The sequence below is a fragment of the Lolium rigidum genome, chromosome 6, assembly GCF_022539505.1.
Source record: "Lolium rigidum isolate FL_2022 chromosome 6, APGP_CSIRO_Lrig_0.1, whole genome shotgun sequence".
In the NCBI taxonomy this organism is placed as follows: Eukaryota; Viridiplantae; Streptophyta; class Magnoliopsida; order Poales; family Poaceae; genus Lolium; species Lolium rigidum.
The window spans coordinates 47,434,324-47,461,046 of record NC_061513.1 but is presented as its reverse complement, the minus strand read 5'-3'; the positions used below and the strand labels follow the sequence as shown (position 1 = coordinate 47,461,046).

Genomic DNA, 26,723 nt, shown 5'->3' with positions numbered 1-26,723 from the left:
ACTGCCTATGAGACTGTAAGCAAGAACCACCCAACAATGCCCATAACCACAGCCGCCTAGGCCTAGTACATCTTCATCAAGGAAAAAAGAGAAGAGAAGAAGCATATAAATAATATGACCAACGCACCGCAGATCCAAAGCTTCCAAGAATTGCTCTCTGCGACTGCAAAAATCGCCAGACTGGAACTGGTACGGCTCTGGATGTTGCCCCAAAGTCCATACGCAGCCCACGCCGTCGTGTTGAAGGAGAGTGACAGCGATGAACAGAACAAGAACTAGGCAGGGAGAAGTGCAGAATCCAAGCACCTGCATCTCACAGATTTACCAGCCGAAATGCAGAATCCATGGATATCCATCCTAATGCTTCACATTCCTCTGCCACACATACACCTTTACATGTTCAGAGATGATGCGCCATACACACATACTTGTCAGCTTCCCTTTGTCCTTCATCACCATGAGTTCATGGACATTCCAAGTATCCTAGGTAGTTTCTTGAAGCAAGCATGTTCTTTCACTGAATAAGTTCACTACTCCCGCCTACGTTGTTCCTTGAAGTTTGTTCCTCTAAGATATCCGCCGCCTCGACAGTATATATGATTGTCGCCGAATAATTGACCCTCCTTTTCCTCCCTGTCTCTGTACAGCAAAAGGAATAAAAATGTGAGCTAAACGGCTACTGAAGAGTGGTATTATTTGACTTCTTGACGTTCGAAATGGAATAAAGAAAATAAGATGCATGCAGAGAAGGCACATGCGTAGGAAAGGACAAGGTGATGCGGTGCAAAACAATGGAAGGACGGTCCCGCGTTGCTAAGTTTCAGACGGCCTCTGTAATCCCGTGTGTGCGTGCATACGAGAGAGCGGAGCCACCTGGTGGTCACCGCAGTCCCCACTGCATGCGCCCTCTCTATATCATTGTCTGCATGGTATGGCACAGGGATATGCATACATATGCTAGGCAAGAGCACAGCCACAAGGGTTCTTGCAGTATTGCACCAGTCTCCACATCTGCCATCTATATACCTGCAACATTTGCTCCCTTAAGCTATTTCTCTAATCCAAGCACACTACCACCCTCCCATTTCCTATCCATCTTCCAGTTTGAAGAAGATGGTTGTGGCCAGTGGTTGCCCCACAACTACCTCAAGCTCACTGCTCCTCTTCTTCCTCCTCTCTTGCATGCTCATCAGCCATGCTCTCTGCAACCAGGGTCACCACGGCAGCATCTCAGGTTCACTCCTTAGCTAAGTGGCGTTTCTCCATTCTTGCATAACAATGGCTTCTTTCTATTCTTTCTTTAATCTGCATGCTTTCACTACGTATTCACTTGTTTCACTCGAATGTGCTGTACAGGTGCAGATTATGGAGAACAATATCCTCATCAGGGATTATCTGGAGAACATATAAACTTGCAAGAGAACATGAAGGTACGTATGTCATTTAGTTATTACTAAGTGTCATTCTTATCAGTGCTATATGTTCTAATGTTTTCAGCACTTGATGTCTTAAGTTTTCTTCAACTTCCTTGAAATAATATATACATGTTTAAGGAGTTTTTGGTAGGAGAGAAATGAGTGTAAAACAAATTGGTAGGAAGGGGATATGGTAGCCCACTGCCTTCTTTCTTACTCGTACAGTAGTAAGAGAAGTTCTAAGAACAAGAGCAGAACAGCATGGATACGGGATACCCAAATTAATTCAGCAAATGGGGCCCCATGACATAGCCATCTGAAAGCAACAAGAGCTAACATGATGTACACATGCTTCACAGCAGGGTCTAAACGAGGAGAAACAGCCCAAGTATGCGAGGAGATTGATGATTGGTTCAACTGCTCCAATGTGCACGTACAACGAATGCAGGGGGTGTCGATTCAAGTGTACTGCTGAGCAAGTCCCGGTGGATGCAAATGACCCCATGAATAGTGCATATCATTACAAGTGTGTCTGCCACAGGTGATTATTAATAATTAGTAGGAGCTTGTGTGTCATGATATGTCTTAGTAGAGAGTAGTAGTTCTCCTTCAGTCTCCTCTTCCCTTCCCTTCTATTTTCTTTCTCTGTTAAAATCGGGTTCATCTTTTTTCCTTTTTACAAGAGGCTAGCTAGTAGCGGCCTGGAGAGGCATTTTGTACTATGAGATGTTTAGTTCAGTTTCTGGACTAGTAATTTTGGGAGTAAATGGTCTGGAATTTTGAAATCTGAAGAGCAACTTAGTTGTGCAGATAAACAGTCTCTTACTCTCTTTATTAACCTATGGCAAGAAGATATCGAGTAAACATACCTCAATGTAGTCCTCTGCTTGAAAAGCCTTAGAGCTTCAGACTGGATCTTCTGGACGCCTGGTCGCTATCAGGGCTTTTAAAGTGTATAATTGCTGTAAATGCTCTTCTGTTCCAGCAGACGTTTAACAGTATCTTCTCCATCCTGTCATCTTCAGTACTCCTGGGATTCAGTGTCGTTCCTATTTCCATGGTAACAACGACATGTACAAGGTTGCAGTTCATCTATACAAATCATCATAGAAGAAAGATGATGATGACTAAGGGTAAGGGTAAGGGATGAAAAGAAGACCACTGTGCAAACTGCATTTTTTAGCAGAGCAGACCTAATTTTCTAAATTTAACCGAGCATATATTTCTGAGAGAAAATTCATTATATATAAGACCATCATATTGTCTCAACCTTAAAGTAAATTTACAATTTTATAAGTGTGTCGTATTTTTTGACACAGAACTTGTACCATAGATATAAACAATCAGTGCCAAATAGAACATTTATTTTGCAAGCAGAAAGCCTGCAAGGTGCCTTGTATGCATTCAACAAAGAACAGTGGAGGATTTGTCTCAACAGGAAAATTTAATTAGCTGTAGCTCTTTTACTGGAGGGGTAAGGAGTAAGGACACTTATATATAACAGGACAGTAGGACACTATAGAGTAACTCCTGCCTACGAAAGCAAACTGACAGATGCAGTGACGTTCAAACACTACTTTCCGTTGGCAAGCATTGCTCTCCTTAATATATTGTACTACAGGTCTGCATGAACCTCTGCTCATCCTATATTCAGATTCTGCTTGTGAGCGGTGATGTAGTTACCAACAGAGCTGGTGTGGAGTACCAACACGATGACACAGTAACCTGCAGACCCATGCATTACATTATTAAGTTCATTTGACCAGTAGACCACTAGAGCTCGCAAAAATCTACAGTGTTTTACTTTTACCCAGTAGAGAGATGTTAAAACTTGATTTTAAAAAGGTCAACACACAACAGAACTCTTGACAGTCTTCAGAAATTAACAGCTATGGTGCTAACCATGCATGGTCGAACAATATTCATTTATTCACCCAACGAATTCAGGGAGAATTGTGTCTAAAGGCAGAGTTAGCCTTGTATTGTATCATGTAAATGCTGTCCCAGATATTAAAAAGGCACGTTTGAACTTCATAATTTCAAACCAAGAAAAAACATAAACCCCAACTCCTCAAGGGGTCAAAAGACTTGCAACCAAGCAAGAGAAGGCTCAAAGCAAGTAAATCATACTATGCTGGCCGTCAACCGGTCACAAGTGAAGAGCGGAAGAAAGCACTTTCACATGCCCCTACTGTACCTTCAAATGGCTTCAGGAGCAGCATGCAGATCTCCTAAATAGACAATGAGAGAAAAAGAAGATCGGTCCAGTGGTATTCTGAGAGTGACAATAGAGAAAAGGATTCATATGGCGAGAGGAATAAAAAGCTGTCATGCAGTGGCCCTAGTGCTACTCTTTGGCGGTAGAAGTAGGTCATCATTTGTCTTATGAAAACAAGAAGAGGTCATAGTTGCTCCTAGTGAAGTGGTCCTGCATGCAAGGAAGAACGCATTCACATGGAAGTAAGCAGGAGAATCCATCTCAAGCTGTTTTCTTTTGCATGACACAAGATGCCTGCCTTGGGCCCAACATTAGGATTAAACGCGGGTCATGTACCAAACGTTGACATCCCCACAGTAATGTCATCAAGGCCCTGCAGCCCTTCGTATCCCTATAGTATTCATCAGAGATTATATCAATGTGTCATTATATTCTAGTCCAAACTAGAGTGTGCTTCTAATCGGGAGCATGCAGGACACCAACAACATTGCCAACCATTTTGCAATCACCGAGGGTATGAAATTTGCTGATGGTCATCCAAGTGAATGCCTTTGTAATGTGGAAATAATGATTTCGAAATGAACATGGTTCATTATTTGCATCGTTGATGTGTAACTACTATATTTCACACGATTAATTTCAATTGTCTCATTCAAAGATAACTACTGAAACAAATGTAGAACATATAAAGAAATAACTACCCGCGTATATTCCTGAAGGTCGGATCTACTGGGCCTATTCGATGATGTTAGCCTTCAATCTGAGATTCATTTGTCTTCTCTGATGATGTAAAATAGCGAAGCACGAGAGGTTCAAAGACTTCTTATTAAGGCCAAACTTGTTGTTAAACCTGAAATCATTTTAAAAAACTCATAATCATCAACTGGTAGCCCCAAACTGTTAGTTACCAATGAAAATTGGCTGAGAGAAGGGATCCAATAGAGCTTCTTCATTCAACCAATATGTTATTTTACTGAATATGAAAGTCGAAACTATATTTACCTCTGTGCAAGTCAATCAAAGAAACGGAATGGACCACCCCATGGATCTCAAAATTTGTGATTAGAAACCTTTAACAGTGTGCAACTAAGTCAAGAAAATAGAACACAAATAATGGTATGGACCACTTTGCAAGTTATTGAGAAGTAAGCACCTGTTTGGCTGGTATATCAATAGAACTTGGGGGGATAGCTCACTTCATCAGGAAATAAGCCAGAGTTCCAACCAAACAGTTTGTTTTCCTGAAACCAAGGAAGCTGCGAAATATGGTCAACTTGGATTTGGGCATGAACAAAGGCAGCAGTTGAAATACTTGAATACTTTTTATGTTTTATCGTATCAGGTCTCACATTTGCATATATTCGTCATGACAAGCAGCTTCCGAGTTCAGAGAAACCGTGTGAAATAACAGAGTTTCAAGAGCTCCTCCCACAGTTTAGAATCAAATGCCATGAATGTTAAATCAACAGGCATCAGACCACAGGATTCAGACACATTTGCTGTACAGTGGAGTAATCAAGTAGATGCTACCATGTTAGCTAAATTCCACAGCATGAAGTAAATTTCGTCCTTATGTGGATGTGAACTGCCTCCGTTCACAAACTCGTTTATTTGTCCATCCACCTCAATCACACTCCTTCCAGTGTCCTTCTTCATCCCTTCAGCATTCATCAGTCTCCTAATCCTCATGACACCCTCCCACATTCCCTCATCAGCGTATATATTGGACAGAAGAACATAGACTCCGGAGTCATCTGCTCCAAGACTTGCTAGGCGTTCAACCGACAGCTCAGCCAGCTCGACACACCTATGGCTTCGGCAGGCAGCAAGAAGAGATCCCCATAGTTCTGGAGTTGGTTCCATCGGCATTGTCTCTATGGCGTGCCTAGCCTGGTCCAAATGTCCAGCACGGCCAAGGAGATCAACTAATGCACCATAATGCTCAACCTTAGGATCTATCCCAAGATCCTTGCTCATTCTATGAAATATCGTTAAACCCTCTGAGATCAACCCAGCATGCGTGCAAGCAGTCAGCACGGCAAGTACACTAAGATCATCCATTGGTGCTCCTTCAGACTCCATTTGATAGAAAAGCTTGACAGCATCACGCCCGCAACTATGAGTTCCAAGCCCAACAATCATCACATTCCAGGTAACCACGCTCTTCTCAGGCATGCTTTCGAAGATCAACGTGGCAAGATCCAAGCGCCCACATTTCATGTACATGTCCATTAGAGCTGTCTTGACCACGACATCGAACAAAACCTTCTTCTTCTCCAAGTAAGAGTGCAGCCACCTGCCTTGCTCCAGAGCTCCCAGCTGCGCACACGCCGCGACAGCCCCGACCACAGCGACCCTATCAGGCCTAATGCCGCACCTCAGCATCCTTTGGAAAAGCTCCAAAGCCTCCGAAGGCTCCCCGCACCTAACATAACCGTCAACGACGATGCTCCACGAGATCACGTTCCTCTCAGGCATCTCATCGAAGAGCGCCCTCGCCTCGACCATCCTCCCCTGCCTAGCATACCCATCGATCATGGAGTTCCAGCACACTAAATCCCTGTCGGGCATCTGATCAAACAGCTGGCGCGCACGGTCCACGCCTCCGGACTGCTTCCCGTAGGCATCTATCATGGTGGCCCAGGAGAACGCGTCCCTGCGCGGCATTTCGTCGAACAGCTCCTGCGCCAGCTCCACCTCGCCGCATGCAACGTACCCGGCCACCATGGAGTTCCACGAGACGAGGTCCCGCGCGCCGTCGTCGAACACCTTGCGCCCGGAGCGGCAGTCCCCGATCCGGCAGTAGAAGCTGAGGAGCGCGTTCCTCGTGAACAGATCGCGATCCAGGCCCCTCGTAACGGCCTCGGCGTGCAGCAGGAGCCCGACGCCGCAGCCGCAGGCCTTGAGCACGGCGGGGAAGGTGTAGGCGTCGGGGTCCACCGCGGCGCGGCGCATGCGCGCGAAGTAGGCGAGGGCCTTGCGCGGGCTGGCGGCGGCGTGGAGGCGGATGAGGGTGTTCCAGGGGAAGGGGTGGCGGGAGGCGGGCACCGGGAGGCGCGCGAAGACGGCGTCGGCGTGGGAGGCCGCGGAGGCGGAGGCGAGGGCGAGGAGGAGGAGGTTGGAGAGGCGGAGCGGGGAGGCGGCGAGGTGGCCGGAGGTGAGGAGGAGGGCGTGGCACTGGAGCGCGTGGCTGGCGGCGCCGCTGCAGCCGCGGAGGCGGGAGAGGAGGATCGAGAGGGCGAGCGGAGGCGGGGAAGACATGGCCACTTTGAAATGTTGAAACGACCAACTGTTCTCGAATTTGGATGGATTTAATTCTGAAAATTCTAGGATGAGTTGAGTCTCACAATACTTTTTTGACTAACAGTTTTGCTAATTCTCAGTTTAATTTTCGGACGAACTCATAAATCATTGGAGTATGTTACGATTCCGTGCTAACCAAAATGTGTTGCAATTGAGATTTGTCTAATTGCATGTAGAGTTGCAACTGAAATTTTATTAATTGACATAGGTTGTGAATGAGCTTTTGTTTTTGAAACGGGGACAAAATTGTCTCAATCTAGGAGTATTAATTAAGGAGAGTTTTACAAAGTATAAAGGTGGTTACAACAAGTTCTCACTCCCAACATGATTTGGCTCAACTTTGCCTCCACGATGACCCACAAGGGGGCTTTGCACCTAATTCTATTAAAGACAATCGATAGAGGGGCTTGCTTATTGCAGAAAACTCTTGCGTATCTATTATTCCATATCTCCCACCAAGTGAGCAAGGTGAGCGAAGCCATGGCTTTGTGGTTTGGTGTTGAGTTGTCCGACATTGCAAGGAACCAACTAGAGATTGTTTGCTCTAGCCATGCATGGAAATCAAGGTGGTGCAGACCACACCACGCTTTGATGATGCTCCAAAGGAATAGTGTAATGACAATGAATAATGGATATGTACAATCAATTACGGGACACGCTTGCAAAGAGATCAAAGTCAACAATTTAGCCAACTGCGTTATTTTGAAGCCGACTGACCATTCTAAGCCTATTTTGATTTGCGAGCCAAGCGATTTTTTTTAGTTTTGGCAGTGCCCAAGCCTTCGAAACCAATTTTGTGGATATGGCCCCTATGAAATGTGCATTGTATGCCGAAGCCACCCAATATTGCCCATTGGCCAAGAGGTTCTAAACAATGTTGTCCTCCACTTCATCGTCAAGGTCCACATGGTTGAGATGCACCCAAAGGTTGTTTGTTCATTGCCTTTCCAACACAACATTTCTCGACCCTAGATGCCTCAAAATTGAGAGGGGCAATGTCAATAGGTTTCTTTCTGTTGAGCCACAGAGCTTCCCAAAAAGGTGTTTTGTGGTCGTTCCCCACCGTGATAGTTGTGGTGGCGTAGAAGACATCCATGTCCTCTTCATTCCAAGGGTTCATGGTGCCCACCCAAATTTTATCTTTATCATTCCATTCAAGGCATGGCCACCTCAAAAGTAGAGCCCTCCCAAATTTTTCCGTATGAACTACCCCAAGGCCTCCAAGCACTTTGGGGCGACGGGCGGTGTACCAACTAACTTTGCACTACGGTCCGGTGGTTTTGTCTTTCGCCGACAAAACAAAGGCTCTCTCGATCTTGTTTATGTAACTGATCATGCTCGGCGGGACAATAAGAGGTGCCAAGCTATATGCCTTGGGAGGATAGCACAAACTTAGTGAGAGCGGTTCATCAGGCCATGGTGATGAACCTTCTGTTGTGCGGAGTTGAACCATTGAAGATTTTCCACTTGGAGGTCACCAAATTGGTTGATCACTTTTATCATGTCCCTTTAATTATGCTCCAACACTTCTTGAAGAAGAGACATGTCAAATCGTCGGGACCGAGAGCTTTGTCGATGGGCATTTGGTCAATAGCACATTTCACTTCTTCCTCGGTGGATGGGTCATCAAAGCCGGTTAAGTTTGTATCACCAAATTTCATATCTTCCCATAAAAGCTTGCACCCTAGGATTTCCTCTTCCAATCGCCGCTTTGAAGTGGTTGTGTATGATTTCTTATTTCTCTTTGTGGTCGGTTAACCATCAGTGAATGTACTCGAGCCTTACGATATAATTTCTCATCTTCCTTGTGTTGACCCTAAGATGGAAAAAAATCATGTTTGCATCGCCCTCCTTTATATTAAAATTCGTGCACATTGTTTTATTCTTGCCCTTTCTACCAAGGCCATGGCGCTTCCCTTTTTCCAATCGTTTCCAAATGTCATGCTCATCAACGGAGAGCTCTCTACTTTCTTGTGTAATGTCAAGTTGGAGGTAATGAGTAGGGCGGAATGGAGCATTATCACTGGTAGAAAATGGGCCTTTAGTTGCGGTTCGCAAGGCCATTAATCCCGGTTGTGCAACCGGGACCAATTATGCGCGACTAAAGCCCCCCCCCCCCCCCCTTTTGTCGCGGTTGCTTACGAACCGCGACTAAAGGCCCGTCCACGTGGACGCCAGGCGTCCGTCGGGGCGGAGGACCTTTAGTCGCGGTTCGCCTGGCCAACCGCGACTAAAGACCTCCGCAGGTTTAGGGTTTTAGCCCCCCTAAATCTGGTTTCTTTTTAATTTGTAGTGTTTTATTTTTTATATATTTTATTTTGTGTTTTATTTTAATTTTGAAGAAGTTTCAGTACACATATTCTACGCTACTATATACATGCATATGAATGTATAATTTCAAACAAGTTTGAAATTTCAAACAAGTAGAATTCAAGAGGAATATACAATATATATTCAATCTCGGGTGACCATATACAAGTTCGAACAAGTTTCCATACACAATTTACGGCATCAGAAGTTCTTCGTTCTCGTAATAGTGTTCTCCTTTAGGGTGGAGGACTCCCCTCACCAAAAATCCTGCTAATTCGTCTTGAATTGGTCGGAAGCGAGCTTCTGGACTAAGCTTCTTCCGCAAGTTATTCCTCTACAAGTTGCTATCTGACGCCTTCCGCTCAGAGGTGTGCCTCCGGATGAACTCACAAACATAGCATCCACATAGATTGGTCCCCGGTGGCTGAATATCCACATTAATTAACCTTCTAAATTCTAGCTCATGTTTGAATTCACCGACCATTTGATCTGAGAACTGTCTCCAAACCATACATGGCAAAGAAAATTAAATGAACAAGGGAGTTATTAGTTACTTGATATTAGGAAATGAACGAAAGAGGCCGATCGATATAGAGCGCAAATGATTGAAAATAATTACTTTTGCAGCATATTTCTCATGTTGGCCCAAAGCTTTGAATCCATATTCAGAGAGTCCATGATGACAACTCTGGAGGTGTGAAATTCAATTATTAGCAGAATCCAGTGGAACCTGCGGACACGCTACATGCACAATCATGCATAACTCATCGATTAGACATACCATGCATGGAGTAAACAAAAGAATATGTGCACAAGACAGAAACACTCACCCAAAATGGTAAGAAAATAGAATTTGACTTTTGAGTTGCTGCTTTGTAAGAAACTTGTACAAGTCTTTCTCCACGTCTTGGGGGTATCTTTCTAACACATATCCATTAACGATATGTGGGTCAATGAACCCAATATCATAGATGTTTCTTTTTTTGCATTCCCAAATCTTCATTCTGCATAATAGCGTACACAACAATAGAGTTAGGACAATATATATAGTGCAGACAATGAAGAACGAGATGAGGTAGAAATAAATCACTTACAGAACGTAGCAACTCAGGATAGATTTGTAGAGCTCGCGCAGATTCAACAACTGGAACAATTCACTCATATGAACTTGTACAGAGTACTGTTTGAAGTGATGCTACTCTCTAACTTCTGCATAAATATATTCTTTGCCGACCTTATTTTTTATGAAATTCTTGTACAACGTAGCAGATTTCGCATTTGTGTTGGTAGACTCGCTTCCTGCGCAGGCTCGACGAGAGGCACATTCGGCACATATTTAAATGCTACTTCACTTACTGGCGCTTCCTCAAGGCCTAACAATGCACGAAGAGTGATACCGATCTTGGACGCTTGTTTTATGGCACTCGTTACAGTCATTCCCTGTGCTGCCGCAGCTGCTATGATACCGGGGTCCAGTTCCGGACCGGCTTTCACTATGAGCAGGGGGTCGATTGTTTATTTTGTTCCCCGAGCTGGGCAACTTGTTTCCCGCTTTTTTTACTTTCTTCTTTCTTCTCCTCCAAGGCTTTCTTCTCCTTCTCCGCCAAGGCTTTCTTCTCCGCCAATATTTCTGCTTGCCTACGAAGTTCACGTCCATAGTCGTCAGGCATATTCCGCTCGACTTGGGACGATCTCGTCAAAAAATCCTTAGCCCACTTATTTTCCTTCTCAGTAAATACTGGCTTGGGCTCAGGCTCTTTTTTCGCCTTCATATCCGCCTTCCATTTCTCATACTGACCAGCCGTGGCCAAGTTGTTTTCATCTTCACTAAGTTCCCAAGGCCTTGGGGGGAGAGGCTTCAGTGATGGCTCCGGTACCTTTGTGGTCTTAGGTACATAAGGATCCGGGTTAATAGTCTAGGAGCGGGTTGCCTTGCTGTCCGCCTGCTTCTGCTTCTTCGCAGGAGGTGGATTGGGGGGCGGCGTACCCGCCGGAGGAGGACTGGGGGGCGGCGGCTGCTTACCCGCCGGAAGTTGTGGATTGGGGGGCGGCGTCGATTGAAGTGAAGGAGGTGTAGGTAAACCACCACCGCCGCCGCCGCCACCACCACCACCACTGGAGGGGGGTGGACTTGTTAGCCTTGGCGCCTCGCCTGGAAACACTATGTACTTCTTTTTCCATAGAATGAACTGGAGCTTGATATCTCCAAGTCTTCTCTCCCCTTCGGGTGTAGCATAGTCAATCTCCAGGTCCTCAAACCCTTGGACTATGTCTTCCACCGTGACAAGAGCATAGCCATCTTCAATGGGGTTGTTGTGGTGGAGTGCTCCAGGTGTACAGGGTAAAGCACTGCCGGTAGCTACCTTCGTGGAAATGTTCCCCACTGGATAATGCATATCACATTCTTTCATCTCCTTTACATCATCCACGGGGTAGTGAGGCTCCGGTGCACGAATCTCGATCGTCGGTGCGTTAGCACCAGCCGAGGTGAAGGGTGCATTAGCACCAGCCGGAGCCAGCAAGGGTGCATTAGCACCAGGCAGGGCATCCGTGGAAGCCACGCTGCTGGCTTCCGAGATCCGCTGCATGATCTTCATGCGGCCCTGCAGCCGATCTTTCTTTTACTAGTTCATACACCATCTGCTTCACCTCATGGAGTTCCGATGCCAAGTGCCCCACAAGATCTGCATCCCGATCCGTCTTTTTCTTACGGCTTCTGTAACTGTACGGGTCATTTTCCTGGGAAAACCCTACTTTCCACGGAATGGCGCCTTTGCCTCGTACACGTCCTGGGTGTTCACGATTCCCGAGGGCTAATATCAGCGTGTCGTTCTCTCTGTTGAACTTGATCTTCCCCTCTTGAGCTTGTGTCATTGCGTCAATAAGGGCTTGGGTGGGTTTAAACGCTTTCTTCCGGTGAACACACATCCCTGTCTCCGGGTCTAGCGATCCCCCATGCCCGTACCACCAGCTTTTGGCTCTTGGGTCCCATCCCTCTATACCTAGAGGGATTCCCCCTCAGGTCGTTCTCCATCTTCTCCCACTTAGGCTCCGAAAGGCGGTATCCTCTTGGCCCCATAATATGATTGTACTCTTTCTTAGCCGCATTTTTCTTATTTTTATCGATATTTCCTTGAAATGCTCTAATTTCTTTTGCCTCACAAATTCTGGCCAATCATCTTTCAGTTTCTCATATTGTCCATTAAAATCCGGAGTCTTGTTCTGGTTGACATAGTCACGGGCTAAATTTTTCTTGAAGTTCCGGAATGCTTCGGCCATCTTCTGAAGAGCGAACTCTTTGACTAGCCTCCTCCTCTCACGTCCACCGGAATCTCGTTACCACTGTTCATCGCGTTTGTTGAATTTCGGAGGTAGAATGAAATGTTCCATAAGCTTTCTCCAGCAATCCTTTTTCGTTCTCTTGTCGACAAAACTGAAACCAAGACGTGCCTTCTTTGGCTCATTCCATTCCTGGACGGTGATCGGGACGTTGTCTCTAACAACGACTCCGCATTGGTTGATAAACTTTGTGTAGTGCTTTTGGGGCTCCAGCGGCTTGCCGGTTGCACTGACAACATCGATGGTATATGTTTCTCCTTGTTTCATCGTCTTGGTTTTTCCACGCTTTGTCGTACTCGATTTTTTCGACGATCCGGTCGAGGGCTAAAAAAAGAAAGAGAGTCGCGCGCGTTAATACATATTTATTCAAATCAGTAAGTTTGTATCACCAGAGGCTCAATGTATATATATACCTCGCCGGAGGTGGTTGCTAATTCGAGATCGTCGTATGTCGTTTCAAGAACTTCCATTTTTCCTTCGCCATCACCTTTCGACCTTCACCAACACCTTCACCGTCAAGGTTCACATAAGAAGAGACATCTTCTTCATGTTCTTCCGGTACATACTCAATATCGCCGTTTATGATGGCGGTTAAATGTGCTTCGGCTTCCGGATCATAGTGTTCCATAATCGGGTCAGCTCTATCGTCCGCCATATGTCAGTCCTGAAAACATGTAGTAAAAACTAATTAATTAAGTAAAGAAGGGGGCGGTGGCGGTGGCGAAAGGGGGCAGCAGAAGGGGGGCGGTGGCGGTGGTGAAAGGGGGGCGGCGGTGGCAAAAGGGCGGTGGCGGTGCCGAGGACAACACACATAGGGGCCTCCCTCGCCGCCCCCTCTCGATCCAACAAAAACACCGCGCGTATACGGAGGGGGCGACGAGGGGGCGCGGCGCACAAAGTTGTGCGTCGCCCCTCGCCACCCCCTCTGTATACGCGCGGGGTCGGTACGTGTGTTTCTCTTTCTCTCTCTCGCCTAAAAAAACAAAAAAAACCCGCGCGTATACGGAGGAGGCGGCGCACCTTGCTGCCCCATCCGTATACGCGCGTGGTCGTTGTACTTTTCTTATAGTTAAGATCGATTTACCTTTTTGTTTACCGTTTGTTAATTAAAACACTAATTATTTTCAAAATTAATTAATTCATTTTGTTGGGAGAAATTCGAAACGAAACCCAGGTCCAGATGATCCCTTTATCCGGACCATTCAATTGCATAGAGATTTGTGTGTCAGACTGTATAGGATGATGTATTCTGTCACGTATGTTGGTTTTTTAACAGTACCATGTCCCACACACCGACCTCATTGAAAGCCCTTTCGTCCGTTGCCCCCCACTCGGTCTAAGATGGCTAGCAGACGGAATTACCCAATCTGGACCGACTTCAAAGGCTTCCAATATTGTGACACGAAGCACAAAAAAAAGCACACATGCGTTTCCCAGATTGGATCTGCTTTAAGTGGCCAAGTATTCACCGCCGCCCTCCATCAGCCTCTACCCAACTTCTCCCTCTGCAACTAGTCCTCAATCCACGGTCAAGTTCCAGAGCCAGATACACAATGGAAAGCATACTCAAAGCTCTTTGTTAAATGCAGAAGCAGAATTAAATCACCTGCCAGTACGGTTTGCGGAGGAACACCTCCCATCATAGGGACAAATTCCATAAACACCCACTCGAAGCTATCTATCTGCTCATCTCGCGCCACCACCCCAGATAAAATTATGCTCTGGAAGTGGTTATCAACCCCGACGAACAGACGGAATGGCATGTCATACAAGCTAAGTCGTGTCAAATATTATGACATCGCCAAAATATTTGTACTCCAGCATGCCTGCACCGGTTGTCCATATGAGGTTCTTGATCCTCGTATCTAAATCAGCCTGCACTCTGAACACGAAATCTGGGTCTTTCGCACCTATCTGGTCAAAAACCTCAATTGTCTTCCTTACATCATCGTCTGCATCTTCTCGGCTTATCTGTCCACACAAATTCCCGAGAGAGCGCTTCGTGAAGAGGAGGTCATCAACACTTCCAAAAAAAACTTCCAATAATGTTGTACACCTTCCCCAGGTTAATGTTGTTATCCCTAAGCTGTTTCACCAAGTCTTTGGTGAACATATCTATGTGCCTGTGTGAATGCCAGAATGCAGTCTCACCACATGTCTCCGTTAGCACATGATTGTGAGTCACCCAATGCTCCGTAATGTACCAACCGTTGTCTGCAGACCTCAACAACCGGATTATCGCAGGACATTCACAGCGACAGGACCTCGTATTTTCACCTGTTGGCTTGCCCTGCGTCACCGGACAAAAGGAAACTGTATGTAAATGCTTTATACAACACCAGAAACAGATAAGCAAATAAATAAAATTTCGAAACATCAGCCTCACCGAGTACCCGCAGACGATTTCTTGCATGCATTTTGTCTTCTCAGAATTTAACCGGCTCTTTCCATATCGGATCCCAAAACCATGTTCCCAGGAATACATATTATAGAAATTGTATGCCTCACTTATCGAGTCAAGGTTTTTCCAAAGCAGGGGTCAATGACCTCATCGCCGAGTTTCTCTGCATAACACCAGACTGATTTCTCCAATGCGCTTTGCCGTTCCGCGCAATGAGTTCTACCTGGTGGTGCAGGGCCGACACAGACTCTGCAAATCAGAGTTTTTTCCAACCATTCAGTAAACAACAATATCCCGGATGCTGGTTCAGAAATTACATCTCCGTTCATGCTCAAGCATAACAACCACGCACACAAACAAAAATTACCAAGCGCAAGGTCTAACTACTCACACGAGATATCCGCGAGTTCCTTCTCATCAAAGAAATAGGTAACAACAAAATTTACCTACCCCCGTATGCGCCTACATCTGACATCAGAAGATTCAGTTCTAATTGCCTAAGAAAACACATAGCAGCAGGCCATTTTCCATCGCCATCTACAAACGATCTATGTTCGGTTACGGGTATATACCAACTTCATTTTCTCCGGCCAATTAGTTTAATTAAAATCTAACGTACATACAGAAGCACAGGGACAGGCATTCTTCACCTGCAATATGTGTTTTACAATTTGTAGGCAATTAGTACATTCTTAAATCACTAGCTCAAATTTTTCATTGGTGTACACGAGCTACCATTTTTTCATTTGATGTCTGTTCACATGAATAGCCAATTTGTTCTTCGTCAGCTGTAATGGAACCCATGCACCCTACTTACATTTCATAACTGATCGAAACTAATCCAAACCTACATCACTGACTAACAAATCTCACAGATTACATGATAATAACCGTACACAAACACACTAATATGGAAAATTAGGCCGCACATTGAGCTACCTCTTCTTCCATCCGGGCGTCTGTGGATCGTCCTGCCGAGTTGATTCCGCGGTATCAGCGGCCAACGGCTCCTCCTGGCCAGCCATGCAGCTACCTACATCGGCCACACCCATGTCCCAAAACGCCTCTCCCCCATTTTGTTACCCTTTTTTGTTATATAAGTTAAGATTTTAATTTGTATTTAGTAAAAAAACAAAAAACAAAAAAGGGCCGGCCCTCTTCCATCTCTCTGTTTCCCCTGCCTCTCTCTCTGCTATCGCCCATGGCGCGTGCGCGGCGGCCGGGTGATCGAGCGGCGGGCGAGGGCGGCGGGCGCGGGCGACGACGTACGGCGTGCGCAAGGACGACGAGACGGAGGCGGCCGGCGAGGGCGGCGTCGATGGCGGCGGGCGTGGGCGACGTTGTCGAGAAGGGCTGCGGCGTCGAGCAGAGCTTGATGGCGGCGTCGAGGGCAGCCTGACGGCGTCGAGCAGAGCTTCGCCAGGAGATTGGAGAAGACGAGAATGAACCGCCAACCGCGGCGCGCTGTATTTATATTGTCGGGACTTTAGTCGCGGTTGGCGACACCAACCGCGACTAAAGGGTTTTCGCCCGAATTCTAGAGGTTCCCGTGGAAAGACCTTTAGTCGCGGTTGTCCAGACCAACCGCGACTAAAGGTGTTTTTTCTGTTTTTAAAAAACTTCAGAAAAATAAAAGTAAAACTAATTCATTTCAAAATCAGCAAAAATACAAACAATATATCAAAAAATTCAGAAAATTAAAACTAATTCATTTCAAAATCTTAAAAATGGAAATAATATATAAAAAATTCGTAAAAATAAAACTAATTAATTTCAAAATCAGAAAAATACAAATAATATATCAAAAAATTCAGAAAATTAAATAATTCATTTCAAAATCTTAAAAATGGAAATAATATATCAAAATATTCACTAAATTGAAACTAATTCATTTCAAAATCAGAAAAATACAAATAATATATCAAAAAATTCAGAAAATTAAAAATAATTCATTTCAAAATCTAAAAAATGGAAATAATATATCAAAAAATTCAGAAAAATGAAACTAATTCATTTCAAAATGGAAACCATTTCTTCCCGCCTCCTGTCTTCCCGCCGCCCCCCCCCCCTCTTCCCGCCATTTCTTCCGCGCCTCTGTCTTTCACGGGTTTGCAGGAAAAAATATCAGAGGCTTGGCTAGCATTATCACATCTCTATAATCTCGGTTGCACCCACCAGCCGGGACTAAAGGTTAGATGACCAACTCTGGATTCCCCTTCTTCCCGCCATTTCTTCCCTGTCTTCCCGCCTCCCGCTTCCCGCCTCCTTCTTCCCGCCTCTTTTTTCCCGCCACTTTCTTCCCGCCTCCTGTCTTCCCGCTCCGATTTTTCCCGCCATTTCCCACTACATATATGTAGCCCGGCTTGTCCAGCATTATCACATCTCTACAATCTCTCATGGCTTCCACCGTACCCACTCTAACCTACCAGCAGGTGGAGGAGCTTTGCACCTCGAACTACCCTTGTCCACCAGGACTCACCGCGTCCCCGCCGGGCTGGAGCCTAAGCGCCGGAGGCGTGCCGGTCCCTCCGGTCCCTCGAGTGCTGCGCGTCGGGCGGCCATCACAAACCACTACCGCCTCGACCTCACGTCGGAGCGGCGGATGAATCCCGGCGGCATCCCAATAACCGACATACTTGGGACGCCTTCTTCATCAATCGGCGTGAGAGGGCGCTCGCCGAGTATGAGGAGGACGATGCCGCCTCCTGGGAACTTCCACGAGGCCGGCCGTCGGCTATGGTGGTACGGCCGGACTTTACGGAGCGTCATGGACTACATCATGGCCGGCGATATCCCCGCTGCGCTACCCTCGGTTCGAGCCACGGCGCCGCACGGCAGCGGCGACGACGGCGGCGGCGGCGGCGGCAACTTAGAAGGCGACGACTACAGTACAACGGTGGCGACTATCAAGACTACGAGTATGCATATTATACGCCTAGGCAGGAGTATGACTAAATCACTCCAACATTCCAAGATGTACTCCTAGGCCTAGGCATGTCCTTCACATCATTGGTTGTAGTTCAAATTTCATGTATCATCAGTGCTATCTCGAATCAATCGAATCATTCGAAAATGGACACCAAACACATCACAGATAATATAATTCACATGATCCATTCAACAAAGTTTGGTACAATAAATTATTACACATCATTTTTTTCCCTTGTGTCCCTGCTTGCTTACGATTATTCCGTATCCATGGAGCATCCTCATCATTTAACTTAATGCTTGGGTCAGTATTCACTTTGAAGGGCGGAATTTCACCAAACATATTATAATCTTCTGACATGTCTGTCTTGTCCTCCACTCCCACAATGTTTCTTTTCCCTGAAAGAACAATGTGGCGCTTTGGATCATCGCATGATGTGTCGATCGTTTTCTTATCTTTCCGTTTCCTCGGTTTGCTACTCATGTCCTTCAGATAGAAAACCTGAGTGACATCTTTGGCTAGGACGAATGGTTCGTCAAGGTAACCAAGATTGTTGAAATCCACCATTGTCATTCCGTATTGCTCGTTCACCTTTACCCCACCTCCTGTTAGCTTGAACCATTTGCACCGGAACAAAGGGACCTTAAAGGAGGGTCCATAGTCAAGTTCCCATATCTCCTCTATGTAACCATAATATGTGACCTTTTGCCCATTCTCGGTTCTTTGCATCAAAGCGGACACCACTTGTTTTGGTTGGTGCTCTTTTTATCTTGGGCGATCGTGTAAAATGTATTCCCATTTATCTCGTACCCTTGGAAAGTCGTTATAGTCGAAGATGGTGTCTTGGCCAACATGTACAACTGATATCCAACATCATTGTCATTCATTAAATGTTTTCGCAACCAACCGCCGAAAGTCTCCATGTGGGCCTTTCTAATCAAGGATTCAGGCTTCCCCGGGTTGTCCGAGCGTAAAATATTCTTGTGTTCCTCTAAGTACGGAGCCACCCAGCTGGAATTGGTCAGAATTGTGTGGTGTGCTTCAGTCATAGAATGGTCGTCCATACATATCATTGATTTCCTTCCGATCGTGCCTTTTCCACTTAGCCTTCCCCCGTGCCGCGATTGAGGAAGACCAATCGGCTTAAGGTCAGGAACATAGTCAACACGAAAATCAATTACCTCCTCATTTCCATAGCCCTTGGCGATGCTTCCTTCTGGCCTAGCACAGTTACGAACATATTTCTTTAATACTCCCATGAACCTCTCAAAGGGGAACATATTGTGTAGAAATACATGACCGAGAATGGAAATCTCTTAGACTAGGTGAACCAGGAGGTGCATCATAATATTGAAGAAGGATGGTGGGAACACCAACTCGAAACTGACAAGACATTGGACCACATCGTTACGCAACCGTGATAGATCTTACGGATTGATTACCTTCGAGAGATTGCATTGAGGAATGCACATAGCTTCACAATGGCTACTCGAACATTTTCCGGTAGGAGCCCCTCAAAGCAATCGGAAGCAATTGCGTCATAATCACGTGGCGGTCGTGAGACTTCAGGTTTTGGAACTTTTTGTCCACCATGTTTATTATTCCCTTTATATTCGACGAGAAGCCGGACGGGGCCTTCATCTTGCTCGGCCATTCAAAAAGATGACCTTCTCTTCTTTGGTAAGAGCGTAGGCTGGCACGACCTTGAAACCATTCCGGATGCCGATCATGCGGGTTTTTCAAACGTTGCTTGGTCTGCCGTGCTTCCTTTGTATCATTTGTCTTCTCATACACACCCAAGAAGCTTAGCGGGTTCACGCAAATATTCTTCGTAACATGCATCACGTCGATTGCGGAGCGGACATCTAGGACTTTCCAATATTCTAGCTCCCAAAATATAGATTTCTTCTTCCACATGGGTGCGTGCCCGTCAACTCCTGCGGAGCCGATTGTCCGCCGGGATCCGGTGCGTAGTTGACGTGGGAGTTAGAAATCTTTGTGGTGTAGCTTTTCTTCGGAGTCCCGACAACGGCGCCGGAAAATATGCTTGATGGCGTGTATTTCACACGTTCGTTGGGCAACCCCAAGAGGAAGGTATGATGCGCACGGCAGCAAGTTTTCCCTCGAGAAAGAAACCAAGGTTTATCGAACCGGGAGGAGCCAAGAAGCACGTTGAAGGTTGATGGCGGCGGGATGTAGTGCGGCGCAACACCGAGAGATTCCGCCGCCAACGTGGAACCTGCACAACACAACCAAAGTACTTTTCCCCAACGAAACGAGTGAGGTTGTCAATCTCACCGACTTGCTTTGTAACAAAGGATTAACCGTATTGTGTGGAAGATGATTGTTTGCGAGAAAACGAGTAAAAACAAGTATTGCGGCTAGATTTGTATTTCGGTATTAAAGAATGGACCGGGGTCCACGGTTCACTAGAGGTGTCTCTCCCATAAGATAAAAGCATGTTGGGTGAACAAATTACGGTCGGGCAATTGACAAATAGAGAGGGCATAACAATGCACATACATGGCATGATAAGTATAGTGAGATTTAATTGGGCATTACGACAAAGTACATAGACCGCCATCCAACTGCATCTATGCCTAAAAGTCCACCTTCGGGTTATCATCCGAACCCCTTCCGAGTATTAAGTTGCAAAACAACGAGACAATTGCATTAAGTATGGTGCGTAATGTAATCAACAACTACATCCTCGGACATAGCGCCAATGTTTTATCCCTAGTGGCAACGAGCACAACACAACCTTAGAACTTTACATCACATCGTCCCGGTGTCAATGCGAGGCATGAACCCACTATCGAGCATAAATACTCCCTCTTGGAGTTAAAAGCAAAAACTTGGCCGAGAGCCTCTACTAGTAACGGAGAGCATGCAGGATCATAAGCAGCACATATGTAATAACTTGATAATTAACATAACATGGTATTCTCTATCCATCGGATCCTGACAAACACAACATAGAGTATTACAGATAGATGATCTTGATCATGTTAGGCAGCTCACAAGATCCAACAATGAAGCACAATGAGGAGAAGACAACCATCTAGCTACTGCTATGGACCCATAGTCCGAGGGTGAACTACTCACTCATCACTCCGGAGGCGACCATGGCGGTGTAGAGTCCTCGCGGAGATGAATCCCCTCTCCGGCGAGGTGCGGGAGGAGATCTCCGGAATCCCAGAGATGGGATCGGCGGCGGCGGCGTCTCGGTAAGGTTTTCCGTATCGTGGTTTTTCGCCTCGGGGTTTCGCGACGGAGGCTTTAAGTAGGCGGAAGGGCGAGTCGGGGGGCGACGAGGGGCCCACACCACGGGCGGCGCGGGCCCCCTTGGCCGCGCCGCGCCTTGTGGTTTGGCCACCTCGTGGCCCCACTTCGTATGCTCTTCGGTCTTCCGGAAGGTTCGTGGCGAAATAGTCCCACGGGTCTTCGTTTCGTCCAATTCCGAGAATATTTCGTTACTAGGATTTACGAAACCAAAAACGGCGAGAAAACGAGAGCGGCACTTCGGCATCTTGTTAATAGGTTAGTTCCAGAAAATGCACGAATATGACATAAAGTGTGCATAAAACATGTAGGTATCATCAATAATATGGCATAGAACATAAGAAATTATCGATACGTCGGAGACGTATCAAGCATCCCCAAGCTTAGTTACGCTCGTCCCGAGCGAGGTAAAACGATAACAAAGATAATTTACGAAGTGACATGCCATCATAACCTTGATCATACTATTTGTAAACATATGTAGTGGATGCGAGTGATCAAAACAATGGTAATGACATGAGTAAACAAGTGAATCATAAAGCAAAGACTTTTCATGAATAGTACTTCAAGACAAGCATTAATAAGTCTTGCATAAGAGTTAACTCATAAAGCAATAAATCAAAGTAAAGGTATTGAAGCAACACAAAGGAAGATTAAGTTTCAGTGGTTGCTTTCAACTTGTAACATGTATATCTCATGGATAATTGTCAACATAGAGTAATATAACAAGTACAATATGCAAGTATGTAGGAATCAATGCACGGTTCACACAAGTGTTTGCTTCTTGAGGTGGAGAGAGATAGGTGAGGAAAGTAAAAAGAATGGTCCTTCAAAGAGGAAAGCATCGATTGCTATATTTGTGCTAGAGCTTTTATTTTGAAAACATGAAACAATTTTGTCAACGGTAGTAATAAAGCATATGAGTTATGAAAGTTATATCTTACAAGTTGCAAGTCTCATGCATAGTATACTAATAGTGCCCGCACCTTGTCCTAATTAGCTTGGACTACCGGGATCTTTGCAATGCACATGTTTTAACCAAGTGTCACAATGGGGTACCTCCATGCCGCTTGTACAAAGGTCTAAGGAGAAAGCTCGCATTTTGGATTTCTCGCTTTTGATTATTCTCAACTTAGACATCCATACTTAGGGACAACATGGACAGCAGATAATGGACTCCTCTTTAATGCATAAGCATGTGGCAACAATTATTATTCTCATATGAGATTGAGGATATATGTCCAAAGCTGAAACTTCCACCATGATTCATGGCTTTAGTTAGCGGCCCAAAGTTCTTCTCTAACAATATGCATGCTCCAACCATTAAGGTGGTAGATCTCTCTTACTTCAGACAAGACGGACATGCATAGCAACTCACATGATATTCAACAAGGAATAGTTGATGGCGTTCCCAGAAGCATGGTTATCGCACAACAAGCAACTTAATAAGAGATAAAGTGCATAAGTACATATTCAATACCACAATAGTTTTTAAGCTATTTGTCCCATGAGCTATATATTGCAAAGGTGAATGATGGAATTTTAAAGGTAGCACTCAAGCAATTTACTTTGGAATGGCGGATAAATACCATGTAGTAGGTAGGTATGGTGGACACAAATGGCATAGTGGTTGGCTCAAGGATTTTGGATGCATGAGAAGTATTCCCTCTCGATACAAGGTTTAGGCTAGCAAGGTTATTTGAAACAAACACAAGGATGAACGGTACAGCAAAACTCACATAAAAGACATATTGTAAACATTATAAGACTCTATACCGTCTTCCTTGTTGTTCAAAACTCAATACTAGATGTTATCTAGACTCTAGAGAAACCAAATATGCAAACCAAATTAGCAAGCTCTAAGTATTTCTTCATTAATGGGTGCAACGTATATGATGCAAGAGCTTAAATATGAGCACAGCAATTGCCAAGTATCAAATTATCCAAGACATTTTAGAATTACTACATGTAGTATTTTCCAATTCCAACCATATAACAATTTAACGAAGAAGAAACTTCGCCATGAATACTATGAGTAGAGCCTAAGGACATATTTGTCCATATGCTACAGCGGAGCGTGTCTCTCTCCCATAAAGTGAATGCTAGGATTCATTTTATTCAAACAAAACAAAAAACAAAAACAAACCGACGCTCCAAACAAAGTACATAAGATGTGACGGAATAAAAATATAGTTTCAGGGGAGGAACTCGATAATGTTGTCGATGAAGAAGGGGATGCCTTGGGCATCCCCAAGCTTAAACGCTTGAGTCTTCTTAGAATATGCAGGGGTGAACCACCGGGGCATCCCCAAGCTTAGAGCTTTCACTCTCCTTGATCATATTGCATCATACTCCTCTCTTGATCCTTGAAAACTTCCTCCACACCAAACTCGAAACAACTCATTAGAGGGTTAGTGCATAATAAAAATTCACATGTTCAGAGGTGACACAATCATTCTTAACACTTCTGGACATTGCATAAAGCTTATGGACATTAATGGATCAAAGAAATTCATCCAACTTAGCAAAAGAGGCAATGCGAAATAAAAGACAGAATCTGTCAAAACAGAACAGATCCAGTAAAGATGGATTTTATTAGGCCACCAGACTTGCTCAAATGAAAATGCTCAAATTGAATGAAAGTTGCGTACGTATCTGAGGATCATGCACGTAAATTGGTTTAATTTTCTGAGCTACCTACAGGGAGGTAGACCCAGATTCGTGACAGCAAAGAAATGCTGGAACTGCGCGAGTAATCCAAATCTAGTACTTACTTTACTATCAAAGACTTTACTTGGCACAAAAAAACATAAAACTAAGATAAGGAGAGGTTGCTACAGTAGTAAACAACTTCCAAGACTCAAATATAAAACAAAAATACTGTAGTAAAATAACACATGGGTTATCTCCCAAGAAGTTCTTTCTTTATAGCCATTAAGATGGGCTCAGCAGTTTTAATGATGCACTCGCAAAAGATAGTATGTGAAGCAAAAGCTCAATAAAATTGATATTCTTGTTTCTAGAGTTGATAGTCTTGCCTCTGATGTTGATCTTTTGAAATCGAAAGTTATGCCTAATAGGGATATTGAAAATAAAATTGTTACTACAGCAAATGCCATCCAAGTTAGAATTAATGAGAATATAAGATTAATGGATGAACTGCGTGCTAGGTGGGATAGAGAAGAAAATGAAAAACTAGCTAAAAAGGAAAATGTAGCTAAAGTTTGGACGATTACCACCACTAGCAATGCTAATGATTCATATGTTGCTGCACCTCCTACTATCCATGATAAAATAATTGGTGTTAGCAAAGCTTCTACTCCTAGTGCAAAGCGCGCAAAATTACACTGAAGCTGCTAAAGCTGCTGAAATTGCTTGTGATAAAACTGCTGAAATTTTTTCCAACCTTGGGGATGATAATCCCATTGCTTTAGATTGTAATGATTTAGATTTTGATGATTGCCACATCTCTGAAGTTATAAAGTTCTTGCAAAAACTTGCTAAGAGTCCCAATGCTAGCGCTATAAATTTGGCTTTCACAAAACATATTACAAATGCTCTCATAAAAGCTAGAGAAGAGAAACTAAAACTTGAAACTTCTATTCCTAGAAAGCTAGAGGATGGTTGGGAGCCCATCATTAAAATGAGAGTCAAAGATTTTGATTGTAATGCTTTATGTGATCTTGGTGCAAGTATTTCTGTTATGCCTAAAAAAGTCTATGATATGCTTGACTTGCCACCATTGAAAAATTGTTATTTGGATGTTAATCTTGCTGATAATGCTAAAAAGAAACCTTTGGGGAAAATTGATAATGTTCATATTATGGTTAACAATAACCTTGTCCCCGTTGATTTTGTTGTCTTGGATATTGAATGCAATGCATCTTGCCCCATTATATTGGGAAGACCTTTTCTTCGAACCGTTGGTGCTACTATTGATATGAAGGAAGGTAATATTAAATATCAATTTCCTCTCAAGAAAGGTATGGAACACTTCCCTAGAAAGAGAATGAAGGTACCTTATGATTTTATCATTAGAACAAATTATGATGTTGATGCTTCATCTTTCGATGTTACTTGAGATACACTTTACTGCGCCTAGGCGAAGGCGTTAAAGAAAAGCGCTTATGGGAGACAACCCATGTTTTTACCTACGAGTATTTTGTTTTTATTTTGTGTCTTGGAAGTTGTTTACTACTGTAGCAACCTCTCCTTATCTTAGTTTTATGTTTTGTTGTGCCAAGTAAAGTCTTTGATAGAAAAGTAAGTACTAGATTTGGATTACTGCGCAGTTTCAGAATTCTTTGCTGTCACGAATCTGGGTCTAATTCTCTATAGGTAACTCAGAAAATTATGCCAATTTACGTGATTGATCCTCAGATATGTACGCAACTTTCATTCAATTTGAGCATTTTCGTTTGAGCAAGTCTGGTGGCCTAATAAAATCCATCTTTACGGACTGTTCTGTTTTGACAGATTCTGTCTTTTATTTCGCATTGCCTCTTTTGCTATGTTGGATGAATTTCTTTGATCCATTAATGTCCAGTAGCTTTATGCAATGTCCAGAAGTGTTAAGAATGATTGTGTCACCTCTGAACATGTGAATTTTTATTAGGCACTAACCCTCTAATGAGTTGTTTCGAGTTTGGTGTGGAGGAAGTTTTCAAGGATCAAGAGAGGAGTATGATGCAATATGATCAAGGAGAGTGAAAGCTCTAAGCTTTGGGATGCCCGGTGGTTCACCCCTGCATATATTAAGAAGACTCAAGCGTCTAAGCTTGGGGATGCCCAAGGCATCCCCTTCTTCATCGACAACATTATCAGGTTCCTCCCCGAAACTATATTTTTATTCGGCCACATCTTATGTACTTTGCTTGGAGCGTCGGTTTGTTTTTGTTTTTTGTTTTGTTTGAATAAAATGGATCCTAGCATTCACTTTATGGGAGAGGGACACGCTCCGCTGTTGCATATGGACAAATATGTCCTTAGGTTCTACTCATAGTATTCATGGCGAAGTTTCTCCTTCGTTAAATTGTTATATGGTTGGAATTGGAAAATGCTACATGTAGTAACTCTAAAATGTCTTGGATAATTCGATACTTGGAAATTGTTATGCTCATGTTTAAGCTCTTGCATCATATACTTTGCACCCATTAATGAAGAAATACTTAGAGCTTGCTAATTTGGTTTGCATATTTAGTTTCTCTAGAGTCTAGATAACATCTAGTATTGAGTTTTGAACAACAAGGAAGACGGTATGGAGTCTTATAATGTTTACCATATGTCTTTTATGTGAGTTTTGCTGTACCGTTCATCCTTGTGTTTGTTTCAAATAACCTTGCTAGCCTAAACCTTGTATCGAGAGGGAATACTTCTCATGCATCCAAAATCCTTGAGCCAACCACTATGCCATTTGTGTCCACCATACCTACCTACTACATGGTATTTACCCGCCATTCCAAAGTAAATTGCTTGAGTGCTACCTTTAAAATTCCATCATTCACCTTTGCAATATATAGCTCATGG

General features: G+C 44.3%; 2 protein-coding genes across 4 annotated transcripts; one reads left to right on the top strand and one right to left on the bottom strand.

Moving 5' to 3' along the window:
• Positions 1-1,016: 1,016 nt before the first annotated feature.
• On the top strand, positions 1,017-2,184 carry LOC124666387. 2 transcript variants are annotated; one of them, XM_047203716.1, is made up of 3 exons: positions 1,017-1,234; positions 1,357-1,430; positions 1,775-2,184. In XM_047203716.1, exons 1-3 carry the CDS (start codon positions 1,114-1,116, stop codon positions 1,958-1,960), a joined length of 381 nt encoding a protein of 126 aa, XP_047059672.1. In that variant the 5' UTR covers positions 1,017-1,113; the 3' UTR covers positions 1,961-2,184. The 2 variants fall into 2 exon arrangements, with proteins under 2 accessions (XP_047059672.1, XP_047059673.1); XM_047203717.1 differs by having other exon boundaries at positions 1,020-1,234; positions 1,778-2,184.
• A 2,333-nt stretch (positions 2,185-4,517) lies between these two features.
• Positions 4,518-6,894, bottom strand: LOC124667802 (pentatricopeptide repeat-containing protein At3g29230-like). 2 transcript variants are annotated; one of them, XM_047205044.1, is made up of 3 exons: positions 4,983-6,894; positions 4,787-4,889; positions 4,518-4,703 (listed from the first exon to the last, which is right to left on the bottom strand). In XM_047205044.1, exon 1 carries the CDS (start codon positions 6,892-6,894, stop codon positions 5,149-5,151), a length of 1,746 nt encoding a protein of 581 aa, XP_047061000.1. In that variant the 3' UTR covers positions 4,518-4,703; positions 4,787-4,889; positions 4,983-5,148. The 2 variants fall into 2 exon arrangements, with proteins under 2 accessions (XP_047061000.1, XP_047061001.1); XM_047205045.1 differs by having other exon boundaries at positions 4,787-4,874.
• Positions 6,895-26,723: the final 19,829 nt, after the last annotated feature.

What these genes read in the sequence shown, in the direction of transcription:
- LOC124666387 (XM_047203716.1), top strand. Translation starts at nt 1,114, where the DNA reads ATGGTTGTGGCCAGTGGTTGCCCCACAACTACCTCAAGCTCACTGCTC. An exon ending in TCACCACGGCAGCATCTCAG is followed by an intron (nt 1,235 to 1,356) that starts GTTCACTCCTTA and finishes TGTGCTGTACAG; the next exon opens with GTGCAGATTATGGAGAACAA. An exon ending in ACTTGCAAGAGAACATGAAG is followed by an intron (nt 1,431 to 1,774) that starts GTACGTATGTCA and finishes CATGCTTCACAG; the next exon opens with CAGGGTCTAAACGAGGAGAA.
- LOC124667802 (XM_047205044.1), bottom strand. Translation starts at nt 6,894, where the DNA reads ATGTCTTCCCCGCCTCCGCTCGCCCTCTCGATCCTCCTCTCCCGCCTC.